The sequence below is a fragment of the Populus euphratica genome, unplaced genomic scaffold (genome assembly GCF_000495115.2).
Source record: "Populus euphratica unplaced genomic scaffold, PopEup_1.0 scaffold20.1, whole genome shotgun sequence".
Taxonomy (NCBI): Eukaryota; Viridiplantae; Streptophyta; class Magnoliopsida; order Malpighiales; family Salicaceae; genus Populus; species Populus euphratica.
The window spans coordinates 872930-896444 of record NW_011499854.1 but is presented as its reverse complement, the minus strand read 5'-3'; the positions used below and the strand labels follow the sequence as shown (position 1 = coordinate 896444).

Here is a 23515-nt window from a genome sequence, read left to right as displayed (position 1 = left end):
TCAATGCCTTTCTTTGGTTTCAAATTCTAAGAACATGCCTCATGCACTTGGAGAAGCTTGCTTGAAAGAAAATACTCATTTGCTCCTATAAATTGTTAAAAAATAATAACTAAAGTTATTTTCTTAACCTTATTTATAGTAGTTAGAATAATTTTTTAATACAATATCATAATTTTAGCCAAGTAATTAATGGTTTTAATCTCTCAACTTTATTTTATTTAATTAAATTAATAAACAATTAATATAAAATAATGATAAGTCTATATAAATTTTAAACCTAATTTTTTTTATTTTAAAATATATATTAAAGATTTAAAAAGTATTATTTTGTAATACATCATAGATTTAACTAAGATTAAGAAATTAGAGCCACATGACACATAGTCTAATACATTTTATAGGTTTATTAAAAAATTATCAATAATAACTTGAGTAATGATAGATTTTTTATTTGCTAATATACACACACATCAATGAATAATTGGTCTAATATATTTATAAAGATAAAAATAAAAGTTCAATTTTCAAAAAACATATTTATTAAAAGAGATAATTATAAACCCTAAACAGAACTAATCTCATCTTTTAAAAAGAAATAAAAATATCCAAATAAAAATAAAAAAAACACTCAAGCGAGGATTTTCATGTACCTTTCCAAAGCAGGTGATAAACATTACTAAATAAAGTGTGAAATCTTATATATATACTTACTTTTGTTAATGGAGTTCAGGACATTACTTTTAACAAACACAAAGTTACTAAAATTAATATATAGAAGAAACAATCTAACTCATCTTCAAAACAGTTAGATTATCAAATAAATATGACTTTAATTTTTAATATATATTTTAACCTACTCCCTTAACCCCTTTCACCGCTTCTGTGAAGAAAATTTAATCCATAATTAATAATTTGATACTAGTCTAAATTATTTTATCAATTGAATTAACTAAGAAACTCATTGGTACTGGTTTACAAGCAAGATATTTATTGATGATATTTCTAGAAAATTTAAATAGATAAGAAATAAGATTTATATGTTTGATAATTAATTTTAATAATTTGATTTATTTTTTTTAATTAAGACAATTAATAGTTGATACTTAGTAAGTAAGTCAAGATGACTTATATCTGTAAAAGATTTATTTTGATAAATTTAAAAACTTTGTACTATATTTATAAATAAAAAAATAATAATATATTCTAAAGAGATATTCTGAAAATATATATGCATTAAAGAATAAAAATTGTGAACTTAATAATTGAAGAATTATGAGATATTTATAAATTATAAATCTTCTTTTATTATGTGGTGAAACGATCAAATATTTATTTATTTTTTATAACATTAATAAATAATAAATATCTTTTATATATATATATTAATAAAAAATAAATATAATGTACATAAATATTAATGGAATGAAGATATAATAGCTTATTAAGAGAATTTTTTCATACTTAGTGGTGCAGCGAGAAAGATCAAAAAATTCCAAAAAACTTTGGTCAATAACCATGAGGGCTGAACTTTTCTTTTAGATTAGATCCACATATATTGCTAAAGATGATGGTTTTTTAGGATTTTTTTAAACCAGTTAAATTTGAGTCAAACCAGTTAATTTTGTTGATCATTTTATTATTAATGGAGTCTTCGAAAAATTCATCATTTCTGATACTCCTAATATATCATATGCATATTTGTACGTGTTAACAATGCAATATTCATCACCAAGATGTCAGCTTTCCTACACATCACTCATCAGAAACTGTAACAAGAAACAGAGAGTCCACCATTTACTCATTGATAAATTACAAAGAGCAAGAAAGCCTTGATATTAATTAATTAATTAATTAACAATAAATACTTTAATGAGATACTCCATTGTTGATCACTTGTAAATGCTAAGATCTTCTTAGTCAATGCATAGTCAGTGCTGCACCCTTGCCATGAGAAGCTCTTTCATTTTCTGTGCTCTGTTTTTCCTTGTTTTCTCAAATGGTGCGTTGGCTTACCTTCTCTCCTTTACTTGTTTTTCATTTGTCTAAAGAAAAAAACAAGTCTTTTTTTTTATGCCATCCTTACTTGTTGTTGTGAAAGTAACATTTGCAAGTGTGAATTAAAAGAAGAATATTTTTGTGTTCTTGAATACTTGATTGCTAACATCATTCATTTGGATTTTGGGGAATTCTTGATTGTATCATTCCAATTATCTGTTTTTTTCTTTCTTCTTGTTATCATACAGTACTTTAGGTATTATGGATTAATTTTCCTTGCCAAAATTAAATCCTTCATAATTGTATTAAACATAGAATTCCAACATATATTTTTATGAAGTAATCAAAATTCATGATCAGTTGAGTTCTTCGAGAACTTTTGACTTTTTTCATCAGGTTTCATCACTGGCTATCTCTTGCTTTGGAAAGGGTGGTCAACTTGATTTGATGGAGGATACTTTGAAGAAGATGGTCTCAAAGGGTCTCCGGGTAGACTCTGCCACTGGGAATGCTTTTGTTATGTATTATCGTCTTCATGGTTCTTTGGCAGAGATGGAAGCTGCCTGAGATCGCCTTAAAAGGTCTAGGTCTAGACTCCTCATAGAGAAAAGGAATTAGAGTAATGCCGTTTGCATATATAATGGAAATAAAATTTTACAGGCTAGGGAGTTCCTAAGGTGAACACTCGGGAAAAATGAAGACTCTTGCAGAGGGAATTTCTGAAGATGTTGGAAGCTGGTTTTCATCCCGATCTTACTACATTTAATGTACAAGCCATGGCTTTTCAAGAATGTCTTGTTGTGGGATCTCCATCTAGGCCTTGAGCATATGAAACATGATAAGGTTGCTCCTTATCTTGTGACTTGTGGTTATGTCATTGATGCATCAGGAGCATGATGCATTTGGATAATTCTCCAAAGTTACTAACAGATCCTTTATTGTTTGTGTTTTGGGGAATGTGGGTTTCCATTCAAGTTCAGAGGCATTTATGGAGTTTGATAGGCAGCGGAAGTGGAATTACAGAGAGAGTTCATTAAAATACATACCAGGAAACTACACGAGTAAACATATCTTTTGGAAATACTGCCTATTGGCCTTATGTTACTGTGTAAAATCTTGATCGGTTTGACTGAAACTTGAAGTATGCTCATATATAGAATTCTTTTAGATTCTTAGAGTTTGGAGTCAACATGAAACCTTGACCTATTACTTTGCCTTTTGGTAGAGATGGTGGTGATTTTCCCCATATATGTTTATTCTGCTTGATAGCAATGCAATGTCTGGTGACTTGAGTTAATTGTCCAAAAGGTGTCCCCTATCATCTTAAATCCTAGAATGTTTGTCAAATCCTTCTGATCTAGTGGTGGTGACCCTTGGAGGCTGAAGGTGGAATTGGAAATGGTTGAGATATAACTGATCAGTTTCAATTGTAAATACTCGAGAAATCTGAATATGCTGTTGGATTTGGCTATACCGGGTTGAACACTCTCTTAACTAGAAACCATGCCACCATTAAATCAAGTTTAGTTTTCCAAGAGCTACAAAAGAATGCAAAACAAGCTTCAGGTAATGTTGAATGCCAAATACATCTATCTATCTTCGCTACAACAAAGTGTTTTTCAATCGTCCTTCATCTTCTTCCTCTAGATGGTGTGCTTGGGTGGCTTCTTGAGCTATCATATCCAGATTGTAGTTCGCTGTGATCACATCCTGGCAACAGATCAGAAACAATTGAATTGTAAAGCTTGCAGAAGTTGTAACTTGTAAGATCTACGAGTTGCTATGAAATTAGTAAATGTTATCCTAGGAAAAATTGAAGTTTGCACAAGCAGGTTTTTTGCCGTTGGAGTTAAAAAAAAATGGAAGCACGTAAAACTCACTTGAACTGAGGAAAATTGGCTGTGATAAGGGGAGCTTCCTGTGCTGCCCCCAGGCATGACGCTAGGCATGTTTTCCTCAGCAAGTTCTCTCAATCTGTTAAGCTCAGGTAGTATGACCGCTCCGAGATCTGGTCTATCTTTCCGCCTCAGTTCTGCACAACGAAGAGATAACTTGGCAAAGTTCATGGCTTCCTCAATGGGCCAATCTAGAACGGCTGGGTCAAGCATCTCTGCAAAAGTTCCTTTCTCAATGGCCCTCTCAACATGATGAGTTAAACCCATAGGTGGCTTGGCTGTTATTATTTGTAGAAGCAGGATACCAAGTGAATAAATATCGGATTTTATCCCTAGCATTCCTGTCTGCTGATATTCTGGGTCAATGTAACAGAATGTTCCAGCTGTTGATGTCATGCGATATTGAGTAACAGTATTGGCTATTGATGGAGGGACAAGCCTGGCCAAGCCAACATCACTAATCTTACTGACGTAGTTGCGGTCAAGCAAAATGTTGCCTGGTTTTAGGTCGCGGTGCACAAGTGGTTCTGGCTTGGTTTGATGGAGGAAAAGAAGGCCAGTGCCAATTTCTGCAGCAATCCGGAATCTTAATTGCCAAGAAAGAGGTGGACTATTTCCTCGGTGGAACAGGCAGTCTTCCAAGCTTCCGTTAGCCATGTACTCATAGACTAAGCAGCCATACTCTGGGCAGGCTCCAAGGAGGAGAACCATGTTTGGATGCCTTATGCAGGATAATACTTCAACCTGCATAAGAGTTGTCAGAAATTCAGAATACACCTAAGAACAGATGGTTCAATAGGAAAAAAAAAAAAAAAAAAAAAAAAACAGAGAGAAGACAAAAAAAGGGCAGGGCCATTACCCTGGATTTTGTCTAGTTTTCTTCCTAGAGCAAAAAAGATAAAAAAAAAAAAACTCGAGTTTGGGAAACTTAAATTCAATACTTGTGGCTCAACTTTTATGAGCTGAAGGCGATGGATTAGCTCAAAATATTGTCAGACTTATTTGTTGCAGGAGAACTAGTGGCTAAATAAATATGATTTACTTTTTAAGTCGGCTCTTTGGCATTTGAAAAATCACTTGGTTTGATTACGTTTCTGAAGAAAAGTGTGAATGCTACTAGTTCCTCGTTTCAAAACCTCATATTAAATGATTCCCTTCACACTTCTGCTAAGATACTAGTGATCATTTTTAATTTAGTTTTATTAGTTTAATTTCCATAAAGTTATGATGGATGTATTTAAGTTTATGTTTATTTACTCATTTATTTTTGGTTGATGGACAGAGCTCCAAACCTCTTGCTGAAACTGTGACCTTCCATGAGCTGCATCAGGACGTAAAACTTTAATGGCCACTGGTGTATGATCCAGATAGGACTTGTAAACAGGCCCATAACCTCCTTCTCCAATCTTGAGTGAGTTTGAAAACTCATCTGTTGCTGCTTCAATCTCCTCAATCGTGTATTTTCGATATCGAAGATCACTGTTGGCAATGGACGCTAGTGCCTTATTCCTCTCCTGGAATTCCTTTTGAGCTATCATTTCTGCATTAAGTCTTTTTTGTAATTCCAATTCGGCGATCCTTTGAGATGATTCAGCTGCCTCAATGGCTGCTTTACACTTAAATCTCTCCTTTGCTACAAGTTGCAATGCAGCTTCCTCTGCTAATCGCGCGCCTTCTGATCTCTGTTGTTCTTCCAATTTCCAATGATGAAGTTCCCTGGCCTGTAATGAAATTTCATCAGAATTCAATCAAATTGCAGCTCAACTCCAGGTTTCAATTTCAATTCAATGTTTCCATTGGTGCTTTTGTTTGGAGATTTTGGATATTGTGAGCTATTTGTTTATTTTGACTTTCAAGTTTGAGTAACACATAATGAGCTTCCAGTCTGAAGAGAATGAAAAGAGAGCTTGAATGATGGAACGCCCTCTAAATATATTTTTAAATATAGTGATAAATTCATTATGAAAGATGGACTTTTGTACCATAGAATTAACAAATTTAGACTCTTGTCAAAGAAGGATTGAACTGTGAGTACCTTCTGTTTTGCTGTGAGTGCTTCTCTGCAGGCTGAGCTATACATGTCCATTGTTTGCTTGAGCTCTAGTCTGAGTCTCCGCATCTCAGCTTCCATGTCGTCCTATAAATTTTGAATGAAGCATGCATTATATTTCTGTTTTCTGTCTACTCTAATGTGAATCATTCTAAGTTGAGTGTATGAAGCATGCATTGTATTTCTGTTTTCTGTCTACTCTAATGTGAATCATTCTAAGTTGAGTGTATGAAGCATGCATTGTATTTCTGTTTTCTGTCTACTCTAATGTAAATCATTCTAAGTTACATGAGTGTATGAAGCATGCATTATATTTCTGTTTTCTGTCTACTCTAATGTGAATCATTCTAAGTTACATGAGTGTATGAAGCATGCATTATATTTCTGTTTTCTGTCTACTCTAATGTGAATCATTCTAAGTTACATGAGTGTATGCCTCACTTTTGCCCTAATGTTTATTGTTTGTCTCCCTGTCAACCTGCCTTCTTCCCATGATTCACAGAACTTTTGGTTGTTATGAATGATTATGTTTCTATAGGTAATCATATGACTGCTAATGGAACGTTACTTCTTTTGAAAATGTATGGAAAAACAAATGTAAAAGCATTATAAAGGAAAGATGATGGGCATGGAGAGAAAATTATTAACTTCTGGGAGAAATCTACTGGGAAAAGCCAACCAGAACCTGCCCCTTGATTGTCAGGAAACACACAGTTCAATCAGGATCACACACATATCGATGCATGTTGGTGGGTGTTTATGCATGCATTAACTGTGCCTTCTCTGGGAATTTATGTTGTTACCATGTTCTGTGAAGACGACCATGATGTATTGCCACTTTCTTGTGAGGTTGATGAGAAATTATACTGTGAACTTGCATCTATTGATTTGTTTCCTGAGTACAATGACCCAAAGGATCTATATTCATAATCCGAGCCATTTGAAAGCCGAGGTGTCATTCCAGTTTCGAAAGCATTTGAAAGCCGAGGTGTCATTCCAGTTTCAAAAGCATCGTAGATAGCAGGAAATGTGTGATCGATGCTTGGCCTTCCACTGCTTACAAATGATATGTCAGAATCTGGAATGGAGGGCTCATATTTGGCGATTCCACCTCTTCTAGTGAATGGTGACCTGTTTCGGTGGTTATCAGGTTAGTCCTCTCATTGAATATCATGATATTCTCTAATTAGAAATTGCCATCATCTTCAAATTTTCGTTCCTTAAAGAACTGCTGGTGCTTTATGAGCCTCGTTATCAGTGCTGCATCAAGATGGCAGCCACTGATATGAGGCAGCCACATGACCATGGATGCCATGTTGTTGTGAGAAACATTATGGTTTTGCTTTGACTTGCCTCTAAAGTTGGTGTTGGAAAGCAGTACTGCCGGGACTAGTGATAACAGTGAAGCGACCAAAAAATAGAAGAAAAAAAAGGGTTTGTATCATAGAAAAAGTTGCTAATAGATTTAAGATGTCAAGCTGAAAGTTCCTTGTCAAGCATTGAAAAGAGAAGTGTCAAATCGTGTAAAGTTCAAAGAAACCAGTATAATTCAATAAGAACATAGAACTGCCTGCCATTGTAACTGGGAGAGAATGAGAAGAAGCTTCTATCCGTTTAGACTTTAAATTATATGATTAACCTGTAGCACCATGGATTATTGATGGTCATTAGTATTTTACACCTATACACCTCAGAGAAGTTTATCTGTCGAACGTACTTGATTTCCATATCTTCTTGAAGGCCTTGCAGGGTATATGGTGACCTCTCTCGTACTGTAAAAGATCGATACACCTCTAATGAGAAACGACAAAGCCATATAAAGTGGTGTAAAGAACAAAATGCTTATTAGAGAGGCAGACCTCTGGGAGCTAGGCTAGACTTGAAAGGGGTTTCAACTGTATCAGACATGTTGCTGGCAGTGCTCTGCATTTGAGTTTGAATGGGGTGTTTTGGAGGTGGTGGACCACTAGCAGATCGCACCGATGAGATCTTTCCTTTGCTGATGACATATACAGAACAGAAGCCTGGCGCTCCTTTGGACACATTACCTGGAACATCTGTGGTCTTGAATTTTCTGTGGGGAAGAAAAACATAATTGGTATGACATCAAAATTCATTATATCTTAGAGGATGAGATATGGCATGGTATGAAAGCAGATGGAAATCTGAAGTTGCTTGAACCTTATAAACAGAATTAGATGGAACATTGTCCTGGCAGTTATCCATCTATATCTTGGTTTGTTCCAGATTTGAGAAATCTCAAAACCAAACCAACAATTGCAAGCTCTATGTATCAACTTAGCCCAGGGAATTAGACTTATTGTCTTAATCTAATGTCTATTTGTCCTGTAAATAAATATTTCTTTAGGTAGCAAAGAGAATCTGAGTTATGATCAGCTAGCCCTACATAAATGCTTTACCTGACAAGGCCTCCCTTCGATGATGAGCCAAGTATCAAAATCTCAATTGCATTTGTGGTAACGTATTCTATTATTCCTTTGGCAACGTCCATTTTCTCCACGACAACTTCGTTGCATTTTATCTGCATCAAACGTCAACGGTGAGATTGAAGGATAAAAACCCAGTAATCTCCATCGCTAAATTAGTGTAGCACGTGAAAATTTAATTACATAACCAAACATTAACCAAATGAAATGGGGATTTGATATGGAAAAAGGGAGCAGAAATTACCTCCTTTCTTGTGCAGAAGCAACGAAATGGAAGGAACAACGATTTGGCTTGGTTGGTAATTTGTTTGCTATATATTTTCGCAACGTCGTCATTGACCTCATTGATGGAGACTTGGTTTCCACCTGCAACCACAAAGAAAATTGGTACGGTGGTGAATGTGATGCCTAAACATTCCATCTCAAGATTTTATTACGAGCAACCAATATCAAGCGAAAGTTGAAAAGATTTTTGATATTAGAACTGCTAGCTTAAATCGAAATTGTTGCATCTGAACTATGTGATGGATTTTATGATGTTTTGATTCGTATATACGTGCATTGCATGCAAGTTCTAGACGACAAACAATGACTGATAATGATTATTATCATTCAAGCCAGCACGGATTATCAGATCATCATCATCATCATCATCATTAAGACATGAAGAAGAGGAGGCACACATGGGGTGGGGATGGATGATGGGTTTTGTTTAATATGCAGAAGCGTAAGAGCCTGTCCCCTGGTGAGAAGATGATCAACAGTCCACTTGAGAGCATGTTGGCTGCTTTTATCCTTGTCTATGGCAACTGCTACGCTGTTTTCTTTCTTTTCTCCATGCCTTCTAGCCATCTATGTCTCTCTTGTGAAAATCGAAACAGCTTCAGCTCAGAAAATACGAGAACAAAACAAACAAAACTTCAATGATAGCCCCTTCTGGTTTCCTTGAAATATGCTTTAAGACCATACCAAATATCATCATCGCCTTGATAGTCAAAGAAAATGAGTTGGTGACCTCCCAAAATTAGCAAATAATACCAGCCTTTAAAGACTAGTCTTAAGTTAGTTATAGAATTTAGATTAACCAACTTTCCCAAGGATTTTTACGTAGGATCTCTTTAATTAACAAATATATATTATGAAAATTAGTGATGATGTACATCATGATTGAATGAACAGCCCAAGAACACACTAAATTTTATCATTTCTCCTTGAGAAGGGAGGAAGATGATGAGCCCTTGTTTGGATAGGTTCGCCTTATCCTGATTATATGCAAAGCAATATTCTTTCTTTTTCCTAATATTAGTGATTTACATGAATGAGAGAGGAGCAATCATATTAAGGTGTCATATGCATTAATATGTGATTTGTATGTTTTCCTATATATAATCGGCCTTGTTTTCCTTTTTACCTCTAAAACAAAAATAAATAGGTTGCTAATACAAGCCAAACAATTCACAAAATTAAAATTATTTATATAAAAAAAAATCTCCAAAGAAACAACCTAATGATTTAAATTATTATTATTTTAATTAGCGACCTAACTAATCATGGGATAAACAGGCTGGAAGTGTTTGCACCTGACAAGAGTTAGAACCTGGAATCTTGGAAAATAGCGTGCTGCCAATTCTCAGGCCTTCCCTCTTAGGCGAACTCCATGGGATTCTAATGATTTAAACTGGATATTTCTATTTGGAGGATTTAGATTCAAACCTTGTGATGAGATATATATTTTCTTATTTAAAGAGAATGGATCACCTACTTAATTTCCAGTATCACCAAAACAATGGAGCCCAATGAACATTCACTAAAAGGCTTGGAAGCAACTGGATTTTATTTCTTTATTCTGCTGTGAAATTGGCTCCAAAAATCTCAACCAAACCTTTCTTCCTCTCATTATAGATTTTCCAAAACAAAAAAAAAAGAAAAGAAAAGAAATCTGTGCATCCAACCAAGAACTCAAAAAAAGAAAAAACAATGAACATTGTGGGTCCTAAAAGCATAAATTCACAAGTAAGACCAAAGGACATGACCAGATTCTGATCTGATGCTATCCTGTCCGCATGTCAATCTTAGAGAAAACAATAACTCCCACCAGTTCGTCTAGTAGCTCATGAACTAAGGGAATGGGAAACTTGTCATGAAATTTACTGCCTGCATCCTCCACCTGAAATCCTTACATGGAGAAGAACAAATCATTGTCCCTCCATTTACTGCTTCAACAGTCGAAGGCTTGATGGCTGTAAGCTCACACTGAAGTATTAAAATGGGTTTCTGAAATACTTAAAGAGAAGTAGATATATGGTTTTTTTTTAATTATTTTTTTGACCTTTGGGATTCTTGGGTTAATTTTAACTGTTCTTTAAGATAATCGGGTCTAATTATAATGAAAAATTTGGAATTGGTGGTCAATAAAAATGGCTGAAAAAAATGAGAGACAACATGAAGGAGAACAATCAGTGGTGGGATGAAATTATAATGCCTGCAAACAAAAAGCCACTGCATGAAAATCATAAAGAAGATGGTAAAATCACTAAACTAGAAAACACTAATGCAATCAAGGTACAACATTTATCTTTAATTTTCCACTTTGTTCACTTCCATGAAAATTTGGATCAAAATCGAAGTTAGATTGTAACGTGTTCCATTCTGCCTAGCTATTGTATTGACCTTAACTTGGGATGAATTCTGTTTCCTAGGATGTATTCAAAAATTTGATATTGGACTATCGGTTTGATGGAAAGTGATGCAGTGATAGATTGTGAAGAATTTGTGACGACGGAGAAAACTAGGGAATGCTTGATGATGCATGTAACAACTTGACTCAACATGTTGTATATTATCTGTTTTGGGTCTTACCGTCCTCATAGTTTTGTTCGGTTTTGTTCTTGGTTATGTAAATTCATTTATAAATCTAACGCCCTAAAACGCGTATAATATATTAGCAACCAACACTACTAATAAGACTAGCTACCAAACGGTCCTGTTAGCACAACCAGACAACCAGTGAGGTTGGTTATGATACCAAATATAATAGTCCGGCCTAACATGTTGTATATTGTTTTTTTTTTTACCTTACTACCCTCACAGTTTAGTTCTTGATGATACGAGCCCATTTCTGAGTCTAACGCCTCAAAATACGTACAACATGTTAGTAACCAACATTACTAACTAATAAGGCTAGCTACCAAATCTTTACCCGTCAATATAAGATATTATAATACATTGCAAATGTCCTTGTGGAAAAGGCTATCAGATTCTTTTCCCTAGAAGAAATTGTTACTGCAAACTTATGTAGATCGTGAAAGAATATTGGTCCAAATTAAATCCTGATATCAAGTATTAATATATTTCTTTATTTGTACTAATTGTTTATTCTTTAGGTTTTCCATCTTTATATATTGCAAGATTTTTTGAGTTGTAGTGCTAACCCTTTATATATAGTCATAAGTTTCTTTTCCTGAGAAGTTTAGCGTAACGGAGAGTAGATGTTGTATGAACCTTGTTGGAATTTATAAATATATTTGTTAATCAAAGAATTTTTCTGCTTCAAGCGTTTTTACATTTTTGAATTGAGTTCGTTTCTTTTTTCATTTTTAAAGCCACACGTAATATGTTTTTGTTGTAGTTAGATTGAAAATGTGTGATGACTGTGATATTCACACCTTCTTCACTGCAATGCAAGTCTCATAAGATGTTATGTTTGGAAAAGAAAACCATGTTTGAAACACTAAAATTTGCAAGTAGCCTTAAGACTTGACAGATATTCAGTAAAATTATTTTACAGGAGAGTAGAAGAAATCCAAGCATATTACAATAATTAGAGAACACAGTTACACATTCCTTTCACGCTTCTAAGCTGCTTTGTTTGCAGCTTTGGCCTTTGCTTTTTCCCACTCCATTATCTTCAATGTAGTTTCCTCGATTAGAAGAGCTTCTCGTATTCTTTTTTCCTCTCTCGTTTTCCATTGTTCAAGTTCCATTGCCTGTAATGAACATTAGAGCTTATTAAATCTATGGCATTAGGTGGGGTAGAATCACTTATGTTATGTGTGTGGACACAAATGGACGGTGGCAGCCATGGTAGGTGGCAGCCATGTTTGGTGGCAGCCATGGTTGGTGGCAACCATGGTTGAAATTATAGTCAAATGGTAGGTGCCTAACTTGCCCACCATTGTTGAACAATCATCGCCCTCCTCAGCTATAAATAGAAGATGGATTGATAGCTAAGATAGACCACGAGATAGAGAGAAACACAGAGAGAGAGCTAAGGGCGAGAGTTGAGTTGAGAAGTTTTCTCCTGCTCCTTGTTTTGTTGTTTGTATTGCTTTTGAGCTTGATTAATAAAAACCAGTAGCTCCGTGGAGTAGGCAAGTTGCCGAACCACGTAAATTTGTGTGTGTTTGAATGTTTGGATCTCCTAACAACTGGTATCAGAGCTTGTTCTTGAAAGTTCTTGAAAAAAGAGGGTGTTTGATCCAAACTCAAAAATCAAAGTTCTCAAAACGTGTTTTTGAACATACCACCGTGAAGAGGACGACGAGAGGAATCCACTGGTGAAAACCCGGCGAAAATCCGACGTCCTGCATGCCCGCACGCGCCTGCACGCGCCACCACCAGTACTGTCCACGCGCACAGACGCGCCATACGCGTTTCACGCGTCTTCCTCGCCGTTTCCTGCAAATTGACACTGCCACGTCAGACGCCACGTCAGCCGTCCGGCACAGTCAGCAGCCACGCACCCTGCCACATCAGCATTTTGACCGGTCAACCCGCCACGTCATCTGCCACGTCAGCGGACACGTCATCACTGCCACGTCAGCAGAAAATCTCCTCGGATCTGCCACGTCAAATTGGGGGTGGACCCCATATTGCCTACGTGTCTGCCACGTCAGCATAACTGGGTTTTGATCCGGTGTGGCGCAGCGACTATTCCTCCTGCCACGTGGCTTCATCTGCAGCGTCCAGTTATCTCAAGTTTTGATTGTTTAAATCGGAGCCATCCGAAGTCCGATTTGGGTGATCTCAGTGTCGTTTCCAGCATTTTTGGCCATTCCGGACACATCTGTAAGGTCAGATTTTTGAGATTCAATTCCGAGAAAGAGTAAAAATGGCTGATGAAATAAAGGCTGCAGGAATTGAAAAATTTGATGGTACTGATTTTGGATATTGGAAAATGCAAATTGAAGATTATCTATATGGGAAGAAACTTCATCTTCCTCTGTTGGGGAGCAAGCCAGAAAACATGTCAGAAGAAGATTGGCAAATACTTGATAGACAAGTCTTGGGCATTATCCGGCTATCATTGTCAAGAAGAGTTGCTCATAATGTTACAAAAGAGAAATCCACAGCAAGATTGATGGAAGCCTTGTCTGGGATGTATGAGAAGCCATCAGCAAATAACAAAGTGCACTTGATGAAGAAGCTGTTCAACCTGAAGATGACAGAAAGCACCTCTGTTACACAACATCTTAATAATTTCAACACCATCACAAATCAATTGTCATCCGTTGAAATTGAGTTTGATGATGAGATCCGAGCACTTATTTTGCTAGCTTCACTTCCAAGCAGTTGGGAAGGTATGAGAACAGCCGTAAGCAACTCAGCTGGAAAATCCAAATTAAAATATGATGATATCCGAGACCTGATTTTAGCTGAAGAAGTACGAAGAAAAGACTTGGGTGAAAGCTCAAGTTCAGGTTCAGCTTTCAACATCAACACTCGAGGAAGGAGACAAGACAGAGGCTTATCCAGAGGCAGATCAAAATCCAGGTACAGAAGCAAAAGCAAGTTTGGACCCAGGAAGCAGGTTGAATGTTGGAATTGTGGCAAACCTGGCCATTTTATGAGGAGTTGCACAAAACCAAAGAAACCTGAAGTTGATTCTGCAAACGCCACTACAGACGAGGTACAAGATGCTTTGATTCTTGCTGTACATAGTCCTATTGATGATTGGGTTCTTGATTCTGGAGCTTCATTTCACTGTACTCCACACCATGAAATGATGCAAAATTACACTGCTGGAAATTATGGGGTAGTCTATCTGGCCGATGGACAACCATTGGAGATTGTGGGTATAGGAGATGTGCAAATCAAGACAATGAATGGATCTACATGGAACTTGCAAAATGTAAGGCATGTTCCTGAACTAAAGAAGAAGTTGATCTCGGTCGGACAACTTGATGATAGTGGTCATTCAATCCTTTTCTCTAGAGGAATGTGGAAGGTATCAAAGGGAGCAATGGTTTTGGCTCGTGGAAAGAAAACCGGCACCCTGTATATGACCACAAGATCAGCAGATATAATTGCCTCTACTGAAGCAGATAATCAGGCGCAGCTATGGCATTGCAGACTCGGCCATATGAGTCAAAAGGGGATGAAGATACTTCAGTCAAAGGGAAAGCTGCCAGAATTAAAAAATGTTGATCTAGACATTTGTGAAAGCTGTGTTCTCGGAAAACAGAAGAAGCTCAGTTTCTTAAAGGTTGGCAGGACCTTAAGACCAAGAAAACTAGAACTGGTGCACACAGATTTATGGGGACCAGCTCCAGTAGCATCTCTTGGCGGTTCTCGGTACTATGTCACTTTTATTGATGACTTTAGCAGAAAGGTATGGGTCTACTTTCTGAAAAATAAATCTGATGTGTTTGACACGTTCAAGAAATGGAAGGCTATGGTTGAGACTGAATCAGGTTTGAAGCTGAAATGCTTACGATCTGATAATGGAGGAGAATACATTGATGGAGGTTTCAAGGAGTATTGCGCTGTCAACGGTATCAGAATGGAAAAGACAGTTCCAGGCACACCACAACAGAATGGTATTGCTGAACGGATGAACCGGACCATCAATGAACGAGCTAGAAGCATGAGGTTGCATTCTGGGCTACCTCAAACATTCTGGGCTGATGCAGTTCATACTGCAGTTTACTTGATCAACCGTGGACCATCAGTACCTTTGGAGTTCAGACTGCCCGAGGAAGTCTGGAGAGGAAAAGAAGTACAGCTTGCTCACCTAAAAGTCTTTGGGTGTGTTTCCTATGTGCATGTAGACTCTGATGCTCGCAACAAGCTGGATGCCAAATCAAAGAAATGTTTCTTTATTGGCTATGGAGATGAAGAATTTGGATTTCGGTTCTGGGATGATCAAAACAGGAAGATTATCAGAAGCAGGAACGTGATCTTCAACGAGAAAGTTTTGTACAAAGACAAATCAAGTACAGAACTAGAGATAACTGATTCAGATACGAGTTCACAGAAATCTGAATTCATACAATTAGAAGGACTTCCTGATGTTACCACTCAAGAGTCCACACAAGATAGTTCAAGCACTTCAGTACCCACCACTTCTACACAAGATAGTGCAGAGCCAAGTGAACCAGCTGTTCGCAGGTCTTCAAGGACTATAAAGCCTCCACAACGGTTCACACTTCTACTGAATTATATCTTGCTGACCGATGGTGGTGAACCATTAAATTATGAAGAATCCTTACAAGATGGAAACTCGAGCAAGTGGGAGTTAGCCATGAAGGATGAGATGGAGTCATTGCTGAAGAACAAGACTTGGGAGTTAACCAAACTGCCTGAAGGAAAGAAGGCCCTACAAAACAAGTGGGTTTACAGAGTAAAGACCGAGCATGACGGAAGCAAACGGTTCAAAGCAAGACTTGTTGTAAAAGGGTTTCAGCAAAAGAAGGGGATCGACTATTCTGAGATATTTTCTCCAGTTGTGAAGCTTACAACAATCAGAGTTGTTCTGGGGATAGTAGCTGCAGAAAATTTACATCTTGAACAATTAGATGTAAAAACAGCATTTCTTCATGGAGAATTGGAGGAAGACATTTACATGCAACAACCAGAGGGGTTTGCAATACCAGGAAAGGAGAGTCAAGTTTGCAAACTAAAGAAGAGTCTATATGGTTTGAAGCAAGCTCCAAGACAGTGGTACAAGAAGTTTGATAACTTCATGTGTAGTACGGGATACACAAAATGTCAGGCTGATCATTGTTGCTATGTCAAACATTTTGACAACTCCTATATCATTCTACTGTTATATGTGGATGATATGTTAATTGCAGGTTCTAGCATGGAAGAGATTGACAAGCTAAAGCAACAGTTGTCAAAACAGTTTGAAATGAAGGATCTGGGAGCTGCTAAACAAATACTTGGCATGAGAATCATCAGAGACAAAGACAAAGGCATACTAAAGCTTTCACAGGCAGAGTATGTCAAGAAGGTTCTCAGCAGGTTTAGTATGGATAATGTTAAGCCAGTATGTACACCTCTGGGGAATCATTTCAAGCTCAGTAAAGACCAGTCACCAAAAACTGAGCTAGAACGTGGATACATGGACCAGATCCCATACGCCTCAGCTATCGGCTCCTTGATGTATGCCATGGTCTGTACTAGACCAGATATTGCCCATGCAGTGGGAGTTGTAAGCCGATATATGAGCAATCCTGGAAAGCAACATTGGGAGGCAGTGAAATGGATCATGAGGTACTTAAAAGGCTCATCGGAGACATGTCTTATTTTCACAACTGGCGGTTTGAAACTTGAAGGCTTTGTAGATGCTGATCTAGCAGGAGATGTTGATAGCAGAAAGAGTACTACAGGTTATATATACACTCTAGGAGGCACTGCTGTTTCTTGGAGTTCTACCTTGCAAAAGATAGTTGCTCTTTCAACGACAGAAGCTGAATATGTCGCAGTTTCAGAATCCGCAAAAGAGATAGTATGGCTACAGAGTTTCCTGCAAGAATTGGGCAAGATGCATGGAAAAGGTACTTTGTATAGTGACAGTCAGAGTGCAATCTTCCTTGCCAAGAATCCAGCATTTCACTCCAGAACAAAGCACATACAGATCAAATATCACTTCATCAGGCAATTGCTTGACGATGAACAACTGTTACTTGAAAAGATCTGTGGAAGCAAGAATCCAGCCGACATGTTAACCAAAGGAGTTACTCTCGATAAACTGAAGCTGTGTAAAGCTTCAGTGGGTCTTGAAGATTAAAAGACAGACCTAACACCATTTGTGTCCAAGTGGGAGATTGTTATGTGTGTGGACACAAATGGACGGTGGCAGCCATGTTTGGTGGCAGCCAGGGTGGGTGGCAGCCATGGTTGGTGGCAGCCATGGGTGAAATTATAGTCAAATGGTAGGTGCCTACCTTGCCCCCCATTGTTGAACAATCATCTCCCTCTTCAGCTATAAATAGAAGATGTATTGATAGCTGAGATAGACCACGAGATAGAGAGACACACAGAGAGAGAGCTAAGGGTGAGAGTTGAGGTGAGTTGAGAAGTTTTCTCCTCCTCCTTGTTTTGTTGTTTGCATTGCTTTTGAGCTTGATTAATACAAACCAGTAGCTCCGTGGAGTAGGTAAGTTGCCGAACCACGTAAATTTGTGTGTGTTTGAATGTTTGGATCTCCTAACAACTTATGCTTTAAAACCTTTTGTTTTGCAACAAGTGCTTCTTTGCAGGCTGCATGATATATATCTATTGTTTGCTTCAGTTCATTCTTTAGTCTTCTAACCTCATCTTCATGGTCTTCCTGAAATTGTAATAAACATTCAGCTGAAAGAATACATGATTTTAAAACTAAAACAAATCAAGTATATCTCTCTTAAAAAGATTTGCAAAATTGCTAGCTAAGTACAACTCACTTTCTAACTCCTGTCCTTGCACAATTCTGGATTAAAAATGGATTCAAAGTTGAGTTTTGAAATTGTATGGGACTTGTTCAGCACAGTACTGACCTTGTTATGTTCCAATCATGGCTCTGTATGATTGTCCAAACTTTTGAATTCAGGAATAGGGCTAATTAAGCTCGACTGGAGATCTGGACCCTGAGTGTGATTCGAAGTCTCTTTCCTCCATATACAAGTCTTTTCCCAACTTTTCAGTTAGTTCAGCACCTCCCAGATTTTCATAAAAAGCAAAGAAACGAGGTGTCAGTGCTTGGCCTTTCGGAATTTCCAACTGGAATATCTGGGTGATCAGGTGAGAGCTCATCATACTAGCTTTCGGCTCCTCTACACAAATGATTATCAAATGTTAACAGCTATCTTATTTCATTGGAATTAGCATGTGGGGTATCCACCACCCTAGTTATAGTTTATAGAAATTGCAGAGACTATCTAGGCTGCAACTAACCAGAGGAATAAGGCAATTTGTGATATACGGTGGGCAGTTATGATGAAAACATACAGTTAGAATAATCATTGAAATAATTTTGAGCCCTGAGCTTACTTTTTCTTGTCAAATACTGGGAATCTCAAAATCTTGGTTTGTCAAAATCATTATGTATCAAAGGCTACCCCTTAGAACAATTCTAGAAATTTTTTATCTCAATATATATGATTTGGAATGGTATTTAGTCTTCGTGGGAACATGTAACTGAACACTCGGCAGTGTCCCTCCTGTTGCAGAACTAGCTGGGACTGGACGAGTTGCATTTCGCGAACCACTGACCTTTCCTTTCGAAACTACATATACAGTGCAGAAATTCGGTGCCCGTTTCAATACAGTGCCAGGAATCCTGTCTTGTGCTAGTTTTTGTCTTTCCATGAGCTGCTTAGCTAATGGTTTGTACGGGCTAGCTAAATTAACCATTTACATTTGCCACAAAGCCATCAATCACAATAACTAAGATAATTCCGATCCTTGTGAATCCATTTTATGTGACAAGTTTTCTTGCTATCCGTTGTGCTACCAAGGAAAGAGAAAAAAACAGTCCCCCACTGGCTAAGAGAGTGTTTGTTGGTGTATTGTGCGCGACGCATCTCAGAAATCATGTAATATAACACTAGCTTATTTAGTAATTTATAGAGATCATATTTCAATTAATTTGACTGTATATCTTTTCCATGGATGTTGCAAAAATAATCCATGATTTCCGCAATGTCAATAGAGAACAATCTCTTAATATGGAAATTATAGTAATATTTCTATTTATTTCCCTATATAATAGTAATGTAGAGAGGAAGGCATGCAAGTTGAAGACATTGCTAGCAAGAAGGGGAAAATGAAGACATGAAAATGAAAAAGAAAAAGAAAAAAGCGCATTGGCAATCCCACTGTCACTCCAACTTCCATCCTGCATTTACATCCACAAGAACTACTTTTTTGTACATGCATGCATTATCGTTCCCGTAGCTCTTCATTCAACTCCAAAAAAAAAAAAAAATATTTCTGACCCCCTCTAATAGATTAGAAATCCAGTATTTAACTCAACCATACTAGAAATATTTAAGAGAATGTGATGTCATCAGACTTTCCTATTGAAGATCTCATGTCTCCTTCACTAGCATATGAGGAGAAAAAATCATCATCACCATCTCTCTCTTTTATTTCTCCAATCCTCTCAGCAGCTTCCTTCAAGTCTATCCTCTTCTCCACATCCGCTTCACAACAACATAAACCAATCTTCAATAGCTTGATCGCCTCACTTTCACCACCACCATTTTGCTTTGTTAGCCCGTTGGTCATATCCTTATCAATCACCACATTAGTCCACTCTTCATGAGGAACAGAATTGACCCAATTTGCCAAATCTTCCTCCTCGCTTCCCTTGCCTCGCGGTACGAAATTTGCTGGCAACTTCGCTGATAAGATCTCAAGTATCAATATCCCTAGACTCCATACATCGGTCTTCTTGGTAATCCGGCCGTGATGCAAGTATTCAGGGGACTTATAGGCTACCATGAGCTCTTGAGCATTCTCTTGGTTGATCACAGGAACTAGTCCATAGTCGGTGAGCAAGGGCTCGTTGGATTGAGTGAGAAGAACATTGGAAGATTTAAGGTGGCCGTGGGCAGCAATTATGTTGGGAAGGTCTTTGTAGAGGTATGCAAGACCCCTTACTACTCCTTTGACAATCTTCAATCTGCTTGGCCAATCAAGGCTTGGTTGTCCTAGAGCTTGATGACCTGTAAGAAAAAAGATGGCAGCAGCACACATTATATGAATGGATGGAAAGAGAAACACAAGGAATGGTATGGGCGTTTGTGGAAGCACGCGTAGAGTGATTCTGTCCATCCAAGTATCCAACAATGGTGTAGCACACATCAATGGATGGAAAGCATCACCATGCGCGTTTGGCAACCGTCCAAGTTTTGTTCTGAAAACATACCATGAAGATGAACAGCTAGGCTGCCTTTCTCAACAAAGTCGGTAATCAAGAGCTTCTCTTCCTTTCTATAATAGTAAGCCACAAGAGGAAGTAAGTTAGAGTGCTTCAATCTCCCTAACCTCCTCATATGCTCTTGAAACTCTTCTTTCCCGACATTATTCATTTGCTTAAACCTCTTAACCACCATCATCGTCCCAGAGTTAAGCGCTGCTTTGTAAGAGGACCCGAAGCAACCGCTTCCTAATATCTCAGCCGAGGCCTTTAACAAGTCTGGCAAATCAAACTTCTCCCTATCATCCCTCACGAAGGACAGCTTTGGAGCTTCCCCTTTCTTGCTACCTACCGAGTGGTCTGGTGAGCTTGAAGGGCTTTGGTTTTCTTCCTTGAAACCCGTTTTCTTTTTGAGGTTTGATGGTATTGGTGGTGTTGGTGCTTCTATTGAGGCTGATGGTTGTCTTTGGCGTTGACGACGAAGGAACAAGAATGCTGCAACAATGGCACCCAGTAGCAATCCCACAACTGCAGCAATGATCACGATTAGTAGCACAGGTGGTTTCTTGGAGTCAGAGTTGCTGTTGATGGTATTACATTCCTTTAACGGCGGTCCACATAGACCTTTGTTGCCTGCTCAACCAAAAAAAGGTATGAATGTGTTCAAGTACTAGCAAATCATTTAGCATCGTTGCTAGAAATCTGAAAAATGGTACTAAAATCAATATTGTTGCGGTTAATTGACGTGCATAAGGTGTCAATTTTCTAAATATCTTCTTTAAGAGGGAAAATCAATGCCTGGCTCATTATTTTCAATTCTCAAAAAACTGAAGTAATGATGATTAGATATCCAACATCTCATATTAATCAATGACAACGGCAATAGAGGTTAATAGAAGCAACATATTGCTTGGTGCCATTAATGATAAGAGGGCAGCTCACCTGAAAAGGAGCTCGAGTCCATCTTACTGAGACCTGCGGGGATTAGCCCCTCCAATGCATTGTTTGACACACTGAATGAAAGAAGATTCTGAGTCAAATCTGGTAGCTGCCCAGTAAATTGGTTGCCTTCAAGCCTCAAATCCAAAAGCTTGGGCAGGGCAGTCAAAGACAAAGGAATGGCCCCAGTAAACTCATTTTGTGCTAAATACACTTTCTTCAGTTTCAACATGCCATCAAAAGCATCCAGTGGGATCACCCCTGAGAAATGGTTGTTGGAAAAATAAACCGCTCTCAATGAAACAATTTTCTTGAACTCTGGCATGGGACCATCGAAGTTATTGTTCATGATGCTGAGTGTTTTCAAATCTGGCAAAGCCTGTAGAGTTTCCACGTCAATCTTGCCAGCCAGCCCCATATTTTCAAGTTTTAAACCCCAAAGGATCCCGTCAACACAAATTACACCAGCCCAATTTGTTGAATTATCTTTTGTGCATGGTGTGGTCTTGTCACTCCAGTCAGACAATGCAGATGCGTTCGATAACGAACCTTTGAACTTAAGGAGGATTTCTGAGTCTGTCAGTCCCAAAGAGGCAACAAAATGGAGGGATACAAGTAGAAAGACAAGAACAAATGAGGGTTTATCTTTAAAAGCCATGATGCTACAGTGTGGTGGGACGCGCACTGGTGGAGGGGCATGCGCGCCCATTGCAGTCAGGAATGGCTTCAACAGAGGACTATAATGTTCGGTTGGGAGGGGGTGGAGAGGAAGCTTGGGAAGGTGGTGAAGTTTTGATGGCATAGGAAGAAAGAGAGGAGAGAGACAGAGAGGAAGAGACAATTGGTTTGCTAAGAATAGGAGAGGTTAGTATAGGCTGTCTTCAAAAAGCAAATGAAAGAAGGGTTGTGCATAAAGTTCTGACAAAGTCAAATCTCTTCGTTAGAATGGATGAGTGAGGTGTGGATTTAGATCAGAGATCTCCGGTCTGCCCTTGAATTGGATTCAAAGCTAAGCCCTTTCCTTGCCTATTTCTGTGTTCAGCTTCACTCCTTGTGTGATAACACATTTTTCCAATTATCTTCCTTCGAAATCCAAGCCTCCCCCCATATAAAATGGCTGCGCTGAAGAATTAAGCTGCAATTCCTGCGGGAGACAATTAGTTTTAGTTTCATTTTTCTTTTCTTTTAGTTCTAGAATTAACTGATATAGTTCACAAAACCAGCACCTACACCAAGTATAAAATCACCCTGTTTTCTATTTGGCATACTGAACAAAAAAACGATACCTGCTTATAGAAGTGTGTGTGTTAAACGTATAAACAAAGTTATGACATAACCAAATATGCAAACAATAGTATAAGTTTCTTTTCTCTTTTTCATTCTTATAGTCATTGGAAACAGAGCTTTTCATGTAGGATCACTCAAAATCCCAGTAGTCCTGAAGCTCATAGGTGCATGACACGTCCGCTAAGAAGGTGGCTAAAAGCAACAATTGTGTGAATTTGACATAACAATTGTGTGAATTTGACATAAGATATGCTCTAGGGAATGAGGCAGTTTTGTGGATCAAACTCGGTATATCCTAAATCAACAAGACATAGGCCATCTGGGGGTACCGGCGGAGCAGCGGCACGTCTACATGTAGCATCCATCGGCTTTAGCAGTGCATCCTCCTGTGCCCCTCATATGGGCACTTCATCGCACTCTCAAATCCATTCAGAGCACAAGACATAGCACAATTGTTCTTAAATCACTTCTATAAATTCCATGGATTACCGCAGTAATTGTTACCAACAGGAACAGAATTTTCACCAGTGTGTTTTGGAAAGAACTTTTCAATAAGTTGGGAGTTAGGATGTTGATGAGCACTGCCTACCATTCACAAACGGATGGGCAGACCGAGAGGGTGAACCAATGTTTAGAAACCTATCTTCGATGCATGACCATGCATCAGCCTAAACAATGGTTTCAATGGTTATCATTGGCACAATGGTGGTATAATTCAAGCCATCATTCAACCTTGGGCATGAGCCCTTTCCAAGCACTATATGGTTATGCTCCT

General features: G+C 38.0%; 2 protein-coding genes and 2 long non-coding RNA genes across 4 annotated transcripts; 2 read left to right on the top strand and 2 right to left on the bottom strand.

The window, feature by feature from the left end:
* Window positions 1-3567: 3567 nt before the first annotated feature.
* On the bottom strand, window positions 3568-8388 carry LOC105122524 (U-box domain-containing protein 34-like). Its single transcript, XM_011021661.1, has 8 exons — window positions 8122-8388; window positions 7800-8014; window positions 7658-7712; window positions 6744-7071; window positions 5926-6027; window positions 5183-5611; window positions 3876-4634; window positions 3568-3705 (listed from the first exon to the last, which is right to left on the bottom strand). Exons 1-8 carry the CDS (start codon window positions 8145-8147, stop codon window positions 3598-3600), a joined length of 2022 nt encoding a protein of 673 aa, XP_011019963.1. The 5' UTR covers window positions 8148-8388; the 3' UTR covers window positions 3568-3597.
* Window positions 5211-5857, top strand: LOC105122523 (uncharacterized). The gene is made up of 2 exons (XR_841705.1): window positions 5211-5301; window positions 5531-5857. It is a non-coding gene; the product is annotated as an uncharacterized LOC105122523 (long non-coding RNA).
* A 2151-nt stretch (window positions 8389-10539) lies between the features above and the next one.
* LOC105122522 (uncharacterized) lies at window positions 10540-12075 on the top strand. Its single transcript, XR_841704.1, has 3 exons — window positions 10540-10949; window positions 11087-11196; window positions 11612-12075. It is a non-coding gene; the product is annotated as an uncharacterized LOC105122522 (long non-coding RNA).
* A 7377-nt stretch (window positions 12076-19452) lies between these two features.
* LOC105122520 (probable LRR receptor-like serine/threonine-protein kinase RLK) lies at window positions 19453-22924 on the bottom strand. The gene is made up of 3 exons (XM_011021660.1): window positions 21457-22924; window positions 20524-21147; window positions 19453-20320 (listed from the first exon to the last, which is right to left on the bottom strand). The coding sequence occupies exons 1-3, from the start codon at window positions 22253-22255 to the stop codon at window positions 19641-19643; spliced, it is 2103 nt and encodes a 700-aa protein (XP_011019962.1). The 5' UTR covers window positions 22256-22924; the 3' UTR covers window positions 19453-19640.
* Between the last annotated feature and the right edge of the window lie 591 nt (window positions 22925-23515).